The sequence below is a fragment of the Maniola jurtina genome, chromosome W (assembly GCF_905333055.1).
Source record: "Maniola jurtina chromosome W, ilManJurt1.1, whole genome shotgun sequence".
Taxonomy (NCBI): Eukaryota; Metazoa; Arthropoda; class Insecta; order Lepidoptera; family Nymphalidae; genus Maniola; species Maniola jurtina.
Genome location: NC_060057.1, coordinates 4,311,342 through 4,330,138, shown reverse-complemented (window position 1 = coordinate 4,330,138; position 18,797 = coordinate 4,311,342). Strand labels below are relative to the sequence as shown.

The following is an 18,797-nucleotide window of genomic DNA, read 5'->3' as shown; positions in this document are numbered from 1 at the left end:
CTAACTTGGTTGTACACAATCTCTATACTTAACTAAAATGACTGCTCTAAATATAGTCATATCCCTTCCACACTGTTTCCAGAACAGGGAACTGTCAATTTAGTAGTTAGTAATGTGTATAACTCGTGCCAATGTAGAAACGAATCGAAACGAAGCAGCTCTTATCGTTCCTTCTCATTTACACACTATACGTGTGTATAGTGTGCGGGCGAGACAGAATAATAGGTAAGCGAATAAAGAAACGAGTCGAAACGAAGCGGCGTTATTCGGTAGTAATTCCTTCTCCCTTGCACACTATATTTGTGTATAGTGTGCGGAATAATTAGCGAATAAGAAACGAATCGAAACGGAAAGAAGGTAATCATTCCCTCTCACTCACACAAAACACCTGTGTATAGTGTGCGAGCGAAACGGAATGAATAACAGAAAGAAACGAATCAAAACGAAGCGGTGCTATTCATTCCGTCTTGCTCGCATACTACGCACAGGTGTAGTGTGTAAGTATGAGAGAATGATTAACGGAGTCATTTTCGTTTTGCTTATTATCACGAGTTATTAAACCAAATTAGCAGTAAAATTCACCTCAGCACAATCGTTCCGACACTAAACATTAATAAATACACAAAGCTATCTACATGAGCCACTCGTCACTTCAGTGTTGCCAGCTAGTGTTCACAGTACACAATATTGCATTATTTTTATCTGGTAATACTATCCTAAGGTCTGTGTAGCTTTTGAATAAGACTGGACCCACTTTGGATGCGTTTTCGTACGAACATGCACGAACAATACCGATCTTCCAAGTATCATGGGAGCGCAGACTGAGTGAAAGTTTAGATTTTATACAAGTTTCCAGCTCTGTAAAATATAGTGTCGTCCACAAACGTCACTTTTGTTTATAAATATACCTTCCAATTAGAAAAAAATTAAATATTGACAAGGTGCTTTTGGTCGAATACCAATCTTAACTGACTGATTTAAAAGTATCTTTTAAATCAGTCAGTTAAGATTAGATCAGATTTTTAGTATCTTTGTAGTGATTCGAAAAAAATCGAATCACGGAATTGTAATAAACAATTACGAACGACATCTACCGGTCGCATAATACATTACTAGGACAAAGAATTTCTGACATTGACAGACCTCAACGTCAACACTGATTAACATTCAGTGCCATCTGTCGGAGAATAGTTTACATAGACTAATCAAACAATGACAGTTTTTCTAGAACATTCTTTAAAATAAAACTACTCATACAAATTAGCGACCTCTAACGACAGATAGCTTTCCATTTAAAAATAATCTGTCAAGACTATTTAATTAATCATATACGCTAGCGACATCTGTCGATCAATAGTCTTTCATTCTGGAAACTTTCCCGACAAACTAATAACATTTCCTGTAGCCAGAACACTCGAGACTACACCTTATTTCCGCTAAATTTAATATAAATAAGCAATCCTCCTAGTTCAGGGACATTCCTGATTTCTATTACCTGCAATCACGACGCAGGAGTGAAGTGAAAGTAATAAATAAGTGTAGTGAATTCTGTGTAACCCTGGATTAAGGTTGGTAACTGTGATGTTATTAAATTATAAGTTTAGGCTAATTGTTTTGTACTCGTTTAACCTAACCCTTGCGATAGGATATTTACTAACAGAATCTGTAAACTCGTTCCATCACTTTTATATTATACGACCTGCACTTGGCTCAGACGACCCAAGGCTCATCTAAAGTTATGGAACGAGAGTTTGAGCAAATCATTTAAGATTGCCTCTCTCGATTCCAGGGATCCTTCTACCAGGAAGCTCTAACAGTTACACTGAAGCCCTGCTATTAACCTGACTGCTACCCCACCGGCGAAGTGTCTATCAACTTCGTACCGTCTACCCAAGCCACGCTGCACACTGCTGTCGAGTAGCCTACGCACAAGCACTGAGCCGCCGCACCGCAGCGCCGCCCGAGCATCGTCGATTGTCCGACGCGTCTGCGAGCCTTCTGCGAGCCCGTGTCTGCCCCCGGCGTCTGACCAAGGCCAGTTGTCTTCCTTCGGACAGTCAACGTATCTTCATGCGTATGCGATTCTCAATTAACTACCCTGTGATTGTAGCGCGTTACCTACGGCCGTTCTCGACCTCGTATTCATTAAGTGTATTTAAGTTCCACAACAATGGAGCTATCTAACCTAATTGTATTAACTACCCTGCAATAGTGCTACGTTACCATGAGCTACCTAATAGTTCATTTAGTTTCTCCAAATATGGAGCTATCTAAAAGTTTATTCAGTTCCCCAAACGTCTAATAGTCTATTTATCTTCCACATTAGGACCCCTGTCCAAAGCACGACAGTGGCGCCCACTCTAATTTTTGTGTCTCTTATTGTGGAAAAAAAAAGTGCCTAATCACAGTTCACCCACAGGTTCGAGATCGCATAGCATTAACATACGCTGACCGTAACAAAGTGTATGGTTACGAGTATATTTTGAAATTTTTGTGTAAAATTTCAGGATACACTACGTGTGTATATTTTGTACTAACTTTTATATTTTACATTTTGTGGAACACAGTTACCAACTTTTATGAGTGTTCCACTAATCACTCTTAACTTCCATTTTACTTTACACACATTCACAATGTCTTACCCAGTAAAATACCTATCGCTTCAAAAGAACAAACTCAAACATGCAGTTATAGCTGACCTAGACGGTAATAATTTAGGCACCTGGCATGTCAAAGACATAAAACTAACCAATTACAACACTCAAACTTAAGATTATGCATCATTTTCTATATAACATTACAAACCACCTACTAGGCATAATTTTAAGAAATTAGACTACATCTATCCACTAAACTCACAAACTAATTAATCGATTCATTAGCTAATCACCCTAATCTCAAATACCTATGAACGTAAATAAAGCCGCGAAAAGTGCTATCAAACAAACATGATCATTCCATGCATCTAGATTCAAAAAAAAAAAAACAACCGATAAACAGTGTCCACGTAATGTACAGCAGTCAACTCAAGTTTAACATCACGCGATATGCATGAACTTTAAGGTTGGTTGTACACCGCGTCGCGCAATCTTACGTTCATCAAAACAAAGTAGTTAGAACCGGTACACTATACAGATACCTACACCAGTATCTAACATATACTCACCTATTACATTTAACTAGACATAACTACAAACTCAGTAAGTTATGTACATCTACCCTCAACCTAAACAACTAATGTACCAACCGCTACATAAAAATCACTACTTATTCCACAGACATACCTTGCGAAGTCCAAAAATAATATTACTATAATGCTAGATACACACTAACGTGCTGATGACCTAAAAGTCAGTACAAAATTGGCCTTCACTGACCTAAAAGGTGAATGCTACGCCTATACTAAGGCACTACTAGTACACAACTAATTGTATTTTGCTTACCTAAAAAGGTGAAATACGTCCATATCTTAATGACCTAAAAGTTAAGATATCCTTCTATAACAAGTTGTTAATCCACTATACTAAACAGTGAAAAGACAACTACACCGATTATTTTTGGACTTTGCAACAATCATAACACCTGCTAAACATGAGAGCGAGTCATGGCGAACAAACGCGATAACTCTGTACACTAGGACGCGATGAACCACTAGTATGGCCACCGCTTTATGAATGACTGAAGAATGTTCGGATAGTACGAAAGATGAAGCATGACAAGGTTAACTCGAACTTTAGCGATATTTAGAGGTAGTGTAGAAGGATTTTATTAGATAAAATCCTAACCTAAAAAGGGGAATATGTAGTGATTCGAAAAAAATCGAATCACGGAATTGTAATAAACAATTACGAACGACATCTACCGGTCGCATAATACATTACTAGGACAAAGAATTTCTGACATTGACAGACCTCAACGTCAACACTGATTAACATTCAGTGCCATCTGTCGGAGAATAGTTTACATAGACTAATCAAACAATGACAGTTTTTCTAGAACATTCTTTAAAATAAAACTACTCATACAAATTAGCGACCTCTAACGACAGATAGCTTTCCATTTAAAAATAATCTGTCAAGACTATTTAATTAATCATATACGCTAGCGACATCTGTCGATCAATAGTCTTTCATTCTGGAAACTTTCCCGACAAACTAATAACATTTCCTGTAGCCAGAACACTCGAGACTACACCTTATTTCCGCTAAATTTAATATAAATAAGCAATCCTCCTAGTTCAGGGACATTCCTGATTTCTATTACCTGCAATCACGACGCAGGAGTGAAGTGAAAGTAATAAATAAGTGTAGTGAATTCTGTGTAACCCTGGATTAAGGTTGGTAACTGTGATGTTATTAAATTATAAGTTTAGGCTAATTGTTTTGTACTCGTTTAACCTAACCCTTGCGATAGGATATTTACTAACAGAATCTGTAAACTCGTTCCATCACTTTTATATTATACGACCTGCACTTGGCTCAGACGACCCAAGGCTCATCTAAAGTTATGGAACGAGAGTTTGAGCAAATCATTTAAGATTGCCTCTCTCGATTCCAGGGTTCCTTCTACCAGGAAGCTCTAACAGTTACACTGAAGCCCTGCTATTAACCTGACTGCTACCCCACCGGCGAAGTGTCTATCAACTTCGTACCGTCTACCCAAGCCACGCTGCACACTGCTGTCGAGTAGCCTACGCACAAGCACTGAGCCGCCGCACCGCAGCGCCGCCCGAGCATCGTCGATTGTCCGACGCGTCTGCGAGCCTTCTGCGAGCCCGTGTCTGCCCCCGGCGTCTGACCAAGGCCAGTTGTCTTCCTTCGGACAGTCAACGTATCTTCATGCGTATGCGATTCTCAATTAACTACCCTGTGATTGTAGCGCGTTACCTACGGCCGCTCCCGACTGAGTTATCTATTAAGTTTATTTAGTTCCACAATAAGACACAACCTATTTGTAAGATTGTTTGACTATAATTATAAGTATCAATCCGTCTTCGCGTTTTACTAAACTCCTACCTGTCGCACGAAGCGCGACATCTTTTTAGTATAGTTATCTTAAAGAATGATGGTGAAAGTGTGCATACCCTCAATTATGCCTTGGGTTACTCTGGTAGATTTTCCACATTCATGAAGTGATATATTTTTCCTGAAGAAAGACCCATAAGTTCTACACATACAAATAGTAAGAGAAAAAAAGTTCCACACAAAAATGTTCTGGAGGGCCTCTTGAAAATTAAGGAAATTTTTTTGACATGATTTTTTTTTGTTCAGTGGCCATCTTTTTTCCACCGGTTCACCCAGTGGTCTGAGGTTTTGAAGATTTTTTGTTTTAGGACAGTGCCTCTCCGAATGATAGTTTTCGAGATCCCTTCATCGCGCTAGATGGCGCACCGAAGTAAACATTGATCGAGAGCGGATTTTTCAAAAAAAAGTAAAACATTATAATTTATATAAAAAAATACGCGGAAACTATTTATATTACTATAAATCAACAGTGTGAGTGTTATTAAAATAAACTAATAAGTGATTATTGAGATATCACTAAAAAAGTGACGTAAATTTTGACGGTGAAAAACGAATACATAATACATAATTTCTTGACGGAAGTGATTTAAAAACATTAAAATCATATCGCTTGTGATAATTTATGTAAATGATATACGACATATTACCTGTTAAAGTTATTTAATGTGGAAATAAAATAACATATTATAAAGTGACCGTTGGATGTCAATAAAGCTATACATCTACAAGAGATGGCGCTATTGTACTATTGATCATAATAGTTTCGTCAGTACTGAAGTAAATAAATCGTACTCAGATCGAAATTTTCTCTTAAAAGAAGTGACCTGCATTGAATATTGAAATATCGCCAGTAATTTTTAATATAAAATACATAATATTATATTATTATCCCTGATACATATACTACACGAAGTAGTTCAGGAATTCTGCAAGAGATGGCAATGCCGTACCTGATCTGAATGACTTTTCGTTTTTGTTTGTTTTGAATATATTTTGTAATTTTATTCTGTTCAACCATGGATGAGATAAATAACGTTACTATGAGACCAAAAAAACTTTTTAAGTCACGATCATGTGAATCTTTAGACAGCGAAACTACTAATATATCTTACTGTTCACTCCTGTCTGATTATGGACATAAAAGTCTGGATCTATCGACTATGGAATCAAACAAAATTCAAGAAATGACGGAAAAAGTTATTAACTTATCATCATTGCTAGAAAGTACGCAAACTGAACTAGAAACTGTAATTTTGGAAAACGGGAGTAGGGTAAAATTGGGAGTTGTAGCTCACGTCTCTAGATAAAGTGCGGCGCGTCTAGCGGTGTAGCTGCGCCGCGCCGCGCATCGTATAGACGTGAGCTACAACTTCCAATTTCACGATCGATGTTAAATATAATCAGTAACAAGAGAATGATCAGGTTGTCAGAAACTCCTCGAAGATGATTCAATGGTGATATTATTCTTGGATAGCCTACTTATCACTATTGACATCTCATTTTAGAATTATTTGGATTTATATAAGTAATCGTTTATTTTAAATCGTTCAACAAATTACTTTTAATGTGTCAATTTCAGATAAATCCTAATGACTCAGCTTTATAAGGTTATTTATGAAAATCAGACGGTTTTAGTTACACATTAATCAGCTGATGGTATCAAGTCAACATACTTATTATTTATTCTTAATACGCGTGCGGAAACTTTAAGACCTTTATAATAAATGTTGGATTTCTTTGAGATCGTTGATATCAGAATACCATCGTATTCCTTATAGTTTAATATATGTACATGATGCAGCCCACACAAATTCCATTTTACAATAACAACGTCAACTAAATCATTAACTTTTAATATCATTTTTATTTGTTTATAATTATGATGATTACTTTGAGTTTTTGAAAAGGAATGACTTCCTTAGACCATGTACATGAATAAACTAAAGTCGTATTAATCAACAGCTAATAAAAATATTGACTATACTTTGCTAGTCATACTTATATTACTAATCAACCCTTAACAAAAGGAAAGTAAATAAAACTACTAGATATATATTTTTTAGAAAATTTTATTATCGAGACACCATTTTCTTAAAACAAGCACGTTTTTTAATGCACATATTGAAGGATGGTATAAACAACTAAACACATCACTATTCGTTTCGTATTGTTCATACAAACTTAATAAGCTAGGGCAAGATTTATCTTCCAAATTATAAACACTATCGCAACCAAACATTTTCGATATCCACTGCACTTTTTCTACACCTTTAGCATAAACACGTTTATTATTTAAATAATTATTCATGTTTACATATCCTTTGTAGTTTAAGTATGAAATAAAACCTTCTTTCCAATGTATTCCTCTGTTTCTTTCTATCCAACAAACTTGTTTTCTTTCCGTTTTCGTTAAATTATAAAATGGGTATGGTGGCTTGATTAAATAAGTCTGGATATGGTTATTACACAATATAGCTATTTCTTTTACTATAAACTCATTGGAATCCGTCTTGAATCCTTGTACATCAATGATGACATTCATGACAACTTGCGAACAATATTACTTAAGGGTTTATATTCAAAGAGGCGATCGTTTATTATAAGACAATATGCTGATGTTTTATCAGGGATATCTTGCGAACTTTCAATTTCCAAACGTACGTCTACAGGTCCTGTCTTTAAATTCTCGTTTTGTCTTGAACAGTCAATTACAAACAGTGGTGCCTTTTCTTTAAATGTGATCAGATCAAACAACGGGTCAACAGGAAGATTATAATAAGACTGACGAAATTGAGTGTACATTTCGTATAATATACTGTATTTATTTTCATCAAATTTCAAATTAAGTGAATCGTATGGGTAATATTGTGAATTTAAAAACAGTGTTACATTTGTTAATTTGCAATGATCAAATATAGAACTATCATTAGTCTTACTGTTTTTCCTATTAGTTTGTAGACTAAAAATAACATATCGAGGCTTTTCAAGTTGAGAAGTAGTTTTAATTGACCACGAATGTTTTGTAGTTTTAGGAAGTAAAGGATATTCATATAAATCCCAATTTCTGAATGCTATTTGAATAGGTTTGTCTTTTTCTAAATACTTAAGTAGTGAGAGTCTTTCACGATCCGAAACTTTTATATGCGGCACACGCCACTGAATTGTTCGTACTTCTATATGTATATTATCATCCTTGTGAATTGTTACACTATTTAAATTACTATTACTTCTATTCAGAATAAGTTCATGTTTACAGTTTATAATAATTTTATTATAATCCTCGGCAAATCCCATTATTTTATTCAATGGTATAACAGCATTAAAATATCCCTCTGTCATTTTAAAACCATCCATTTGCCAACCCCACAATGCTGCGACTTTGCTATCCCCCTCATTCATCGATATGTATGATTTTAATGTTGTGGTTATTCCAGGGTTTCTTACGCGATCTATTTCAATACCGTTCATTTCATACCTAATGTCTTGAAATAGAAACATAACAGGGTTATTAGTAAAATTTACAGGTTTCTTTATTTCTTTCCCCTATTGATCTTTTCCAGTCACTGTGGCAAAGCCTTCAACATAAATTGAACTATTACATGGTAATATGTATATGTCTTGCTGATGTATTGGAATGCGAATTTCATCATTTTCTTTAAAGCTGTTATTGTATGGATTGTACGTGTGGATCTCATAACTTTCGATAGAATTATCGAATACTGGGGTGTTATTAATATTTAGAATATTCATACTTTGAATCCGAGTGATCGGAGAAAATCTTTGTTTCTTTTTGTTACAATATTACGATTTGCTTTAATACGTGTACGCGCTTTAGTAGCAGGCAAATGATTGATTCTTTTCACCTCATATCCAAGTGTTTTATTAAACACTATCATTTTGCTCTACGTAAATGAAACCTCAGTTGGATATTTTCTTCTCTAAAATCAATATTGTTACCGTTTTCGTCAATGATTTTAACAGTTATGGATGATATATTACTCTTATTAACAGGAAGATAAATAATATTTTTTGGAATTTCTATATATCGATATCCTGGAGGAACGTTAGGAATAAATTCATGAATAATATCATCTCGAGGTCGTCCACGCGGACCCTTTCGGGTCCCGGGGTGACTGGTCAGGGCGATGGCCCTCTTCAGTGGTGGCTACGCCGTCTGCGACTGCGGGCGGGGCACGGGGTTGGACCACTGGTCTGGGTGTCAGTTCCGGATTGTCATGTCCGGTAGTGGCCGCACGGCAGTGCGATCGAGCCCGCGGATGTTCGCGAGCGATCGGCTACTGCGGCGGCGTGGGATGTCCGTGAGGCTAACGCCCGCGGCTCGGCGAGGTCGAGCCCGCCGGCGATGTTCCGGCGAGCGCCCGTCAGCCAGCGGCGGGGAAGCAGTGGTGTCTTTTCAGGTAGTCAGGTCACGTGGCAGACCTAACTTGTCCGGCGGACGCCGATGGTATGGCGCGATGCCCCGCAGGTGCTGGGCTTGCGCTCCATCGGCGCGCGCGAACATCGAGGTGCTCAGGCGGCGAACGTGGTCGTCGAGGCTCTCCATGCGCAGGTCCCTGGAGATGACCGCGTTCCGTACGAAGCGTGGAGCTCCGGCGATGGTGCGGAGCGCTAGCGACTGCTGCGCCCGCAGCGACTTGCGGTCCGTTTCGCTTAGTAACGCGTACCAAGCTGGGGCCGCGTAAGTGAGTCGCGTGCGGACGTACGTCTTGTAGACGCACAGCCTCGTACGGAGATGCAGGTGGGACGCCAGCACTGGGCGCAAGAGAGCCCGTGCGGCGCGCGTCTGCGCGACCACGTTCTTCACGTGGGATCGCATCTTGAGTCCCCTATCGATGGTCACCCCCAGGTATTTAGCCGAGGGCGTCCACTCGATGGTCTCTCCTAAGAGCGATACCCGTGGCGGCGGGGCAGTCCGCCCGAAGGATACCGCCTGAGTCTTCGCCACGTTGACCTTCAGCCTCCAGTCATTCAGCCAAGCGGGAAGTGCATCCAGTGCACGCTGCATTTTGATCGCCGCATGCGGTCCTTTGATCGACTTTGTTATGAATGCAGCGTCGTCGGCGTACAACGCCAGCATGGCGTCGCCGACCACTGGGATGTCGTCCGTGTATCTGCCATAGCAGACGGGCGACAGGCAGCTTCCCTGAGGCACACCGGCTCGGATGGGGCGCTCCGTGGACAGGGCGTCTTCAACCGCCACTTGAAAACGTCTGTCTCGCAAAAAGGTGGCCACAGTCTTAACTACTCGACGGGGAATAGTAGACGTGGACAGCTTGTAGATGAGCCCGGTGTGCCAGACGCGATCGAACGCCTTCTCCATGTCGAGGAATACTGCAATGCACCGCTCTCGCTTGTTCATGGCGGCAGCGAGATGGTGCAGTACCCTCGAGACTTGGAGCGTGGTGGAGTGTTCGGCACGGAAACCGAACTGTTCGTCGCGTGGCTGAATGTGAGGCGTGATGTGCAGCAACAGCAACTTCTCGAAGACTTTCGAGATCGTCGACAGCAGCGTGATGGGACGGTAGCTCCCAGGCTGCATGATGTTTTTCCCCTGCTTCGGAATCATGATGACTCGGCCGAGCTTCCACGACGATGGGAAGTGCCCGGTGCGGAGTATCCCGTTGAATAGCCGCGTCAACGTCGCGATTGCTCGCGGGGGTAGGTGACGCAGGGCTTCGTTGGTGACTCGATCGGGGCCGGGCGCTTTGCGCAGTTTAGTTCGTCGAATCATCCGAAGGACTTGTCCAGGGGAAAATACGACGGGGTCTTCCGTCGGCGCTATCGGCGACTCGAAGTATGCCTCCAAGTGTCGCTCGATGGCTTCTTCGTGCTGCACATCTGTGGTCGGGTTCGGTGTGAACTGCGTCTCCAGGTGGTCCGCAAAGATCTCCGCTCGGTCCTCGGCACGGTAACGTGGGGTTCCGTCACCGGCCAGGAGGGGCCTAATCGGAGGCGGTTTCCCGGAGAGTCGGCGGCAAAGGCGGTGGATGCCGGACCAGTCATCGCCGGCTCGCTCGATGGTCATATGCCAAGACTCGTCAGCGATAGTTTGTAACGCTTCCGAGATCTTGGCGGCCAGAGCGTTGAGCCGCGTCTTCATGGTCGGGCACCGCTGGTTTTGCCATGTCCGGCGCAGTTTCCTCTTCTCCTCCAGCATCGCTTGGATGTAGGATGGGAGCTGGCGTGGTTTTCGCATGGCTGCAGCGTCGAGTCTGGACTCTCGAAGCGCGGTGGACATAGTCGCGCTGAGGTCCTCGGCGAGTCGGTCGACGTCTGCAGGGCTCTCCACTCTAAAGGACGGCGAATGCTTGGCCATGTGTTCGGCGAAGATTCGCCAGTCCTGGCGATGCTTTGGCGGAGGGAGAAGAGAAGTCATCGGCGTTGTCTTCAGCGTCAAGAGGACTGGTTGGTGGTCGGAGATGAGGTGGTCATCCAGTACGTCTAACGTCGGCGTGGCGGACAAGCCACAGGTGACGGCTATGTCGATGACGTCAGGCGTATATGCTGCGGCGTACGGGTAGTGCGTCGGGACCTCTGGCCCCAGCACCACGTACCCGTGGCGGTCTGCATCGTCCAGGAGGCGTCTGCCGTCCGGACACACGTGGTTGGAATTCCACGCCGTGTGTTTCGCGTTGAAGTCCCCGGCGATAATCGTGGGCAGTGGCGAGTCCAGCAAGGTGTGGACATCAGTCACTGCGAGGCGATTCGTCGGCGGCTTGTAAAAGGCGAACACACGGGTGGGTTGGCGGTCAATGCAGACCTCCACGCCCAGTGCGTAGGTCGTCTGCAGCTGAGGTACTGGCAGCACTTGGTGGATGACATTCCGACGGACCAAAACTGCTAATCCCCGGTAAGCAGTCCCGATCGGCGAGGCGTGGTCCTCCCGGTAGACGTGGTATCCCGAAAAGTTCAACCGGTCTACTGGTCTGAGGTGAGTCTCGTTGATCAGGCCGATGTCCACTCGACGCTGAGACATCAGGTTCTTGAAAAGACGGGCTTTTTGTGACGAAAGCCCGTCGGCATTCCAGAATGCCACACGGAGCTCACTCAGAGCTGCAGAGCTCCATGATGCAGGCGAGGATCAGCGGGGCTGGATCCCGCTGCTCCTGGATTGCCATCAGAACCTGGTGTAGGGTGCCGATGACTTTGGTAAGTCTGGAGTCCAAGTGGCCGGGGGCCGGCTGAGGTGCCGGGCGCGGCGCGCCCTTCCGCTTCGCCTTCGTCTCCCTCGCGGGAGCGGCGACCACGGTGGGCTTGGACTGGGCGGCGGGCGGCGCGGGTGCAGCCGCCGTCGGGCGCTTGGTGGGAGGCTGTGGCGCGGCGGGAGCCGCGGATGCGGCCGCCGTCGGGCGCTTGGCAGAGGGCTGTGGCGCGGCCGGCGCCGTGTCTTGGCGCGGCTGCGCGCGCTTGCCACGTCTGCGGCGGCGCTTGCGGCCCGGTTGCTGCTGTGGCTGGTTGGCGGCAGCCATGAGCGAGCCGGGTGCGTCGGCCTCGGTTGTCGAGGCGGCGGCGGCGGCGCGCGCCGGTGCGGTGCGCGCGACAGTGCCCGCCCTACGGTTCCGCAGCTCCTTGCGGAACACGGGGCAGTTGGCGTTGTTCGCCGTGTGCGCGTCGCCACAGTTGGCGCACGTCGGCGGCTCCTCTTTGGGGCGCGGACAGTCCCTGGCCGCGTGGTTCCCCGCACAGGCCACGCAGACTAGGGGTCGGTGACAGTTCACCGAACTGTGCCGCCACTGCTGGCACCTGTGGCATTGGGCGGGCCCCTTCCTGCCACGCCAGGCCTCGATGGTGATGCCGGGCATACAGAGGAGCTCATGCACCTCGTATATGCCCGGTGTAATGTCTGGTGTCCGCTGCAGCTGCGCGAACATGAGGCATCCAGGCCTGCCTGGACGCGCGGGGATCGTCCTCACGTGCTCGGGGACGTATCCAAGTTCGCGCAGCTCTGCCTCGACGAGCTCCGGCTCTGTGTTTGCCGGGAGGCCGCGGATCGCGACTTTGAGGCTCCTCTCAGCCGGCAGCGAGTAGCAGAACCAGGAGATTCCGCTGGCGCTCTCCAGCTGCGTAAGGTAGCGCTGGATGGCGCGGAACTCCTGGTCCGACTTTGGTATGAAGCGGACGCCCTTGCCAAATGGGCGTCCGTTGGGAGCATGGCCGAGGAGCCTCTTCAGCTCGCGAAAGTGAGTGGGCCAGTCCGGCAGCACCTCCACGATCAGCGGAGGGTAGCGGGCGGCCTTCGGCTTCGGCGTCTTGCTGGGGTCGACGGTAGCGGCGGCGGCGGCGGGCGCGGGCGCAGGAGCGCGCACTGGAGCGGTGCCCGACGGGGTCGTCTTGGGCCTCTTTGCAGCGGCCGCAGCAGCTGCGTAGGAGGGGCCGGGCTCACTCGCCGGCGCGGTCTCCATGGGTTCCGGAGACAGGGCCGGCATATTTGGTGGAGTGAAGGCCGGTGTTTTCTCTCCTCTCCTTTGCGGCGGAGAGGGAAAACGGCCCACGGCGATGTTGTGCTGTGGGGCCGGGAAGCGCGGCGCGCGCGGCGACGGAGAGAGAGTCGCCGGCGCGGCGGGTTGGAGCGATGCGCGCGGCGCGGCGATCGGTGTGGTCGCGGGCGCGGGCGCGGGTGCGGCGCGCGGGGCGGCGCTCGCGTCAGCGCGGGACGCGGCCGCTCCCGGGTCGGCGCGGGACGGCGCAGTGCGGGACTCGGCAGACGGCGCGGCTGCGCGCGGGTCGGGGCAAGGCGCCATGGCGCGGAGATCGGCGCGGGGCGCGGGAGCGCGCGGGTCGGCGGCGCGCGGATCTGCGGCGCGCGGGTCGGCTGAGCTAGCCGGCCAGGCGATGGCCGGCAGCGATGAGGCCGGGGAGGAAGGAGCCGGCGAAAGTGCGAGTGGGCTCGCGGCGAAGGACTCTTCGCCGGCGCCCACTGCCGGGCTATGCAGGGCTGCTGCAGCGCGGGCGGCGAGAGTCGCCTGGCCCGACGCGATTATGGCCTCTAGGGTGTCCGCCGATCGGACGAACACCCTGCGGCGGATGGGGCGCGGGCGCGTCGCGCGGCGCTGCGGAAGCGGCGGTGGCGGCATGAAGCACTTTCCGCGCGTTACCACCGGCTTCTTATACGCATGCGCACTGCGCGAGTCGCGGACGCGGAGCGCTGTCGAGCGCTGGGGACGACGAAAGGTACGGCGGCGGTCTTGCCTGGCGTGGCCCGAGCTGAAGGCGTCGGCACGTCGACCCCGCCGGCCCGGCTCCCGGGGCTTGCCGCTTGTGGCAGACCGGGAAACCAGACCGGGAAGCACGATCGTGTGGTTCCGAAGCGCCTCCTGCTGGACGCAAGTGGTTCGGTCAGGCAAGTCGCGCGATTAAAGACCGAACTGTGAATAACGGGCTCCGAACGCCGGTGCAACTCGTTGCGTGTGCACTCGTCGGCAGACGGGCGAGTCCCATCTAAGATTGAAAAATCTCTCTCGAGGTCGTCCACGCGGACCCTTTCGGGTCCCGGGGTGACTGGTCAGGGCGATGGCCCTCTTCAGTGGTGGCTACGCCGCCTGCGACTGCGGGCGGGGCACGGGGTTGGACCACTGGTCTGGGTGTCAATTCCGGATTGTCATGTCCGGTAGTGGCCGCACGGCAGTGCGATCGAGCCCGCGGATGTTCGCGAGCGATCGGCTACTGCGGCGGCGTGGGATGTCCGTGAGGCTAACGCCCGCGGCTCGGCGAGGTCGAGCCCGCCGGCGATGTTCCGGCGAGCGCTCGTCAGCCAGCGGCGGGGAAGCAGTGGTGTCTTTTCAGGTAGTCAGGTCACGTGGCAGACCTAACTTGTCCGGCGGGCGCCGATGGTATGGCGCGATGCCCCGCAGGTGCTGGGCTTGCGCTCCATCGGCGCGCGCGAACATCGAGGTGCTCAGGCGGCGAACGTGGTCGTCGAGGCTCTCCATGCGCAGGTCCCTGGAGATGACCGCGTTCCGTACGAAGCGTGGAGCTCCGGCGATGGTGCGGAGCGCTAGCGACTGCTGCGCCCGCAGCGACTTGCGGTCCGTTTCGCTTAGTAACGCGTACCAAGCTGGGGCCGCGTAAGTGAGTCGCGTGCGGACGTACGTCTTGTAGACGCACAGCCTCGTACGGAGATGCAGGTGGGACGCCAGCACTGGGCGCAAGAGAGCCCGTGCGGCGCGCGTCTGCGCGACCACGTTCTTCACGTGGGATCGCATCTTGAGTCCCCTATCGATGGTCACCCCCAGGTATTTAGCCGAGGGCGTCCACTCGATGGTCTCTCCTAAGAGCGATACCCGTGGCGGCGGGGCAGTCCGCCCGAAGGATACCGCCTGAGTCTTCGCCACGTTGACCTTCAGCCTCCAGTCATTCAGCCAAGCGGGAAGTGCATCCAGTGCACGCTGCATTTTGATCGCCGCATGCGGTCCTTTGATCGACTTTGTTATGAATGCAGCGTCGTCGGCGTACAACGCCAGCATGGCGTCGCCGACCACTGGGATGTCGTCCGTGTATCTGCCATAGCAGACGGGCGACAGGCAGCTTCCCTGAGGCACACCGGCTCGGATGGGGCGCTCCGTGGACAGGGCGTCTTCAACCGCCACTTGAAAACGTCTGTCTCGCAAAAAGGTGGCCACAGTCTTAACTACTCGACGGGGAATAGTAGACGTGGACAGCTTGTAGATGAGCCCGGTGTGCCAGACGCGATCGAACGCCTTCTCCATGTCGAGGAATACTGCAATGCACCGCTCTCGCTTGTTCATGGCGGCAGCGAGATGGTGCAGTACCCTCGAGACTTGGAGCGTGGTGGAGTGTTCGGCACGGAAACCGAACTGTTCGTCGCGTGGCTGAATGTGAGGCGTGATGTGCAGCAACAGCAACTTCTCGAAGACTTTCGAGATCGTCGACAGCAGCGTGATGGGACGGTAGCTCCCAGGCTGCATGATGTTTTTCCCCTGCTTCGGAATCATGATGACTCGGCCGAGCTTCCACGACGATGGGAAGTGCCCGGTGCGGAGTATCCCGTTGAATAGCCGCGTCAACGTCGCGATTGCTCGCGGGGGTAGGTGACGCAGGGCTTCGTTGGTGACTCGATCGGGGCCGGGCGCTTTGCGCAGTTTAGTTCGTCGAATCATCCGAAGGACTTGTCCAGGGGAAAATACGACGGGGTCTTTCGTCGGCGCTATCGGCGACTCGAAGTATGCCTCCAAGTGTCGCTCGATGGCTTCTTCGTGCTGCACATCTGTGGTCGGGTTCGGTGTGAACTGCGTCTCCAGGTGGTCCGCAAAGATCTCCGCTCGGTCCTCGGCACGGTAACGTGGGGTTCCGTCACCGGCCAGGAGGGGCCTAATCGGAGGCGGTTTCCCGGAGAGTCGGCGGCAAAGGCGGTGGATGCCGGACCAGTCATCGCCGGCTCGCTCGATGGTCATATGCCAAGACTCGTCAGCGATAGTTTGTAACGCTTCCGAGATCTTGGCGGCCAGAGCGTTGAGCCGCGTCTTCATGGTCGGGCACCGCTGGTTTTGCCATGTCCGGCGCAGTTTCCTCTTCTCCTCCAGCATCGCTTGGATGTAGGATGGGAGCTGGCGTGGTTTTCGCATGGCTGCAGCGTCGAGTCTGGACTCTCGAAGCGCGGTGGACATAGTCGCGCTGAGGTCCTCGGCGAGTCGGTCGACGTCTGCAGGGCTCTCCACTCTAAAGGACGGCGAATGCTTGGCCATGTGTTCGGCGAAGATTCGCCAGTCCTGGCGATGCTTTGGCGGAGGGAGAAGAGAAGTCATCGGCGTTGTCTTCAGCGTCAAGAGGACTGGTTGGTGGTCGGAGATGAGGTGGTCATCCAGTACGTCTAACGTCGGCGTGGCGGACAAGCCACAGGTGACGGCTATGTCGATGACGTCAGGCGTATATGCTGCGGCGTACGGGTAGTGCGTCGGGACCTCTGGCCCCAGCACCACGTACCCGTGGCGGTCTGCATCGTCCAGGAGGCGTCTGCCGTCCGGACACACGTGGTTGGAATTCCACGCCGTGTGTTTCGCGTTGAAGTCCCCGGCGATAATCGTGGGCAGTGGCGAGTCCAGCAAGGTGTGGACATCAGTCACTGCGAGGCGATTCGTCGGCGGCTTGTAAAAGGCGAACACACGGGTGGGTTGGCGGTCAATGCAGACCTCCACGCCCAGTGCGTAGGTCGTCTGCAGCTGAGGTACTGGCAGCACTTGGTGGATGACATTCCGACGGACCAAAACTGCTAATCCCCGGTAAGCAGTCCCGATCGGCGAGGCGTGGTCCTCCCGGTAGACGTGGTATCCCGAAAAGTTCAACCGGTCTACTGGTCTGAGGTGAGTCTCGTTGATCAGGCCGATGTCCACTCGACGCTGAGACATCAGGTTCTTGAAAAGACGGGCTTTTTGTGACGAAAGCCCGTCGGCATTCCAGAATGCCACACGGAGCTCACTCAGAGCTGCAGAGCTCCATGATGCAGGCGAGGATCAGCGGGGCTGGATCCCGCTGCTCCTGGATTGCCAACAGAACCTGGTGTAGGGTGCCGATGACTTTGGTAAGTCTGGAGTCCAAGTGGCCGGGGGCCGGCTGAGGTGCCGGGCGCGGCGCGCCCTTCCGCTTCGCCTTCGTCTCCCTCGCGGGAGCGGCGACCACGGTGGGCTTGGACTGGGCGGCGGGCGGCGCGGGTGCAGCCGCCGTCGGGCGCTTGGTGGGAGGCTGTGGCGCGGCGGGAGCCGCGGATGCGGCCGCCGTCGGGCGCTTGGCAGAGGGCTGTGGCGCGGCCGGCGCCGTGTCTTGGCGCGGCTGCGCGCGCTTGCCACGTCTGCGGCGGCGCTTGCGGCCCGGTTGCTGTTGTGGCTGGTTGGCGGCAGCCATGAGCGAGCCGGGTGCGTCGGCCTCGGTTGTCGAGGCGGCGGCGGCGGCGCGCGCCGGTGCGGTGCGCGCGACAGTGCCCGCCCTACGGTTCCGCAGCTCCTTGCGGAACACGGGGCAGTTGGCGTTGTTCGCCGTGTGCGCGTCGCCACAGTTGGCGCACGTCGGCGGCTCCTCTTTGGGGCGCGGACAGTCCCTGGCCGCGTGGTTCCCCGCACAGGCCACGCAGACTAGGGGTCGGTGACAGTTCACCGAACTGTGCCGCCACTGCTGGCACCTGTGGCATTGGGCGGGCCCCTTCCTGCCACGCCAGGCCTCGATGATGATGCCGGGCATACAGAGGAGCTCATGCACCTCGTATATGCCCGGTGTGATGTCTGGAGTTCGCTGCAGCTGCGCGAACATGAGGCATCCAGGCCTGCCTGGACGCGCGGGGATCGTCCTCACGTGCTCGGGGACGTATCCAAGTTCGCGCAGCTCTGCCTCGACGAGCTCCGGCTCTGTGTTCGCCGGCAGACCGCGGATCGCGACTTTGAGGCTCCTTTCAGCCGGCAGCGAGTAGCAGAACCAGGAGATTCCGCTGGCGCTCTCCAGCTGCGTAAGGTAGCGCTGGATGGCGCGGAACTCCTGGTCCGACTTAGGTATGAAGCGGACGCCCTTGCCAAATGGGCGTCCGTTGGGAGCGTGGCCGAGGAGCCTCTTCAGCTCGCGGAAGTGGGTGGGCCAGTCCGGCAGCACCTCCACGATCAGCGGAGGGTAGCGGGCGGCCTTCGACTTCGGCGCCTTGCTGGGGTCGACGGTGGCGGCGGCGGCGGGCGCGGGCGCAGCGCGCACTGGAGCGGCGCCCGACGGGGTTGTCTTGGGCCTCTTTGCAGCGGCCGCAGCAGCTGCGTAGGAGGG

The 18,797-nt window shown here is 50.7% G+C and overlaps 1 protein-coding gene across 1 annotated transcript; it reads right to left on the bottom strand.

Annotated features, from left to right (window-relative positions):
- Positions 1-12,066: 12,066 nt before the first annotated feature.
- Positions 12,067-14,119, bottom strand: LOC123879826 (serine/arginine repetitive matrix protein 1-like). The gene is made up of 2 exons (XM_045927719.1): positions 12,866-14,119; positions 12,067-12,741 (listed from the first exon to the last, which is right to left on the bottom strand). Exons 1-2 carry the CDS (start codon positions 14,117-14,119, stop codon positions 12,163-12,165), a joined length of 1,833 nt encoding a protein of 610 aa, XP_045783675.1. The 3' UTR covers positions 12,067-12,162.
- Between the last annotated feature and the right edge of the window lie 4,678 nt (positions 14,120-18,797).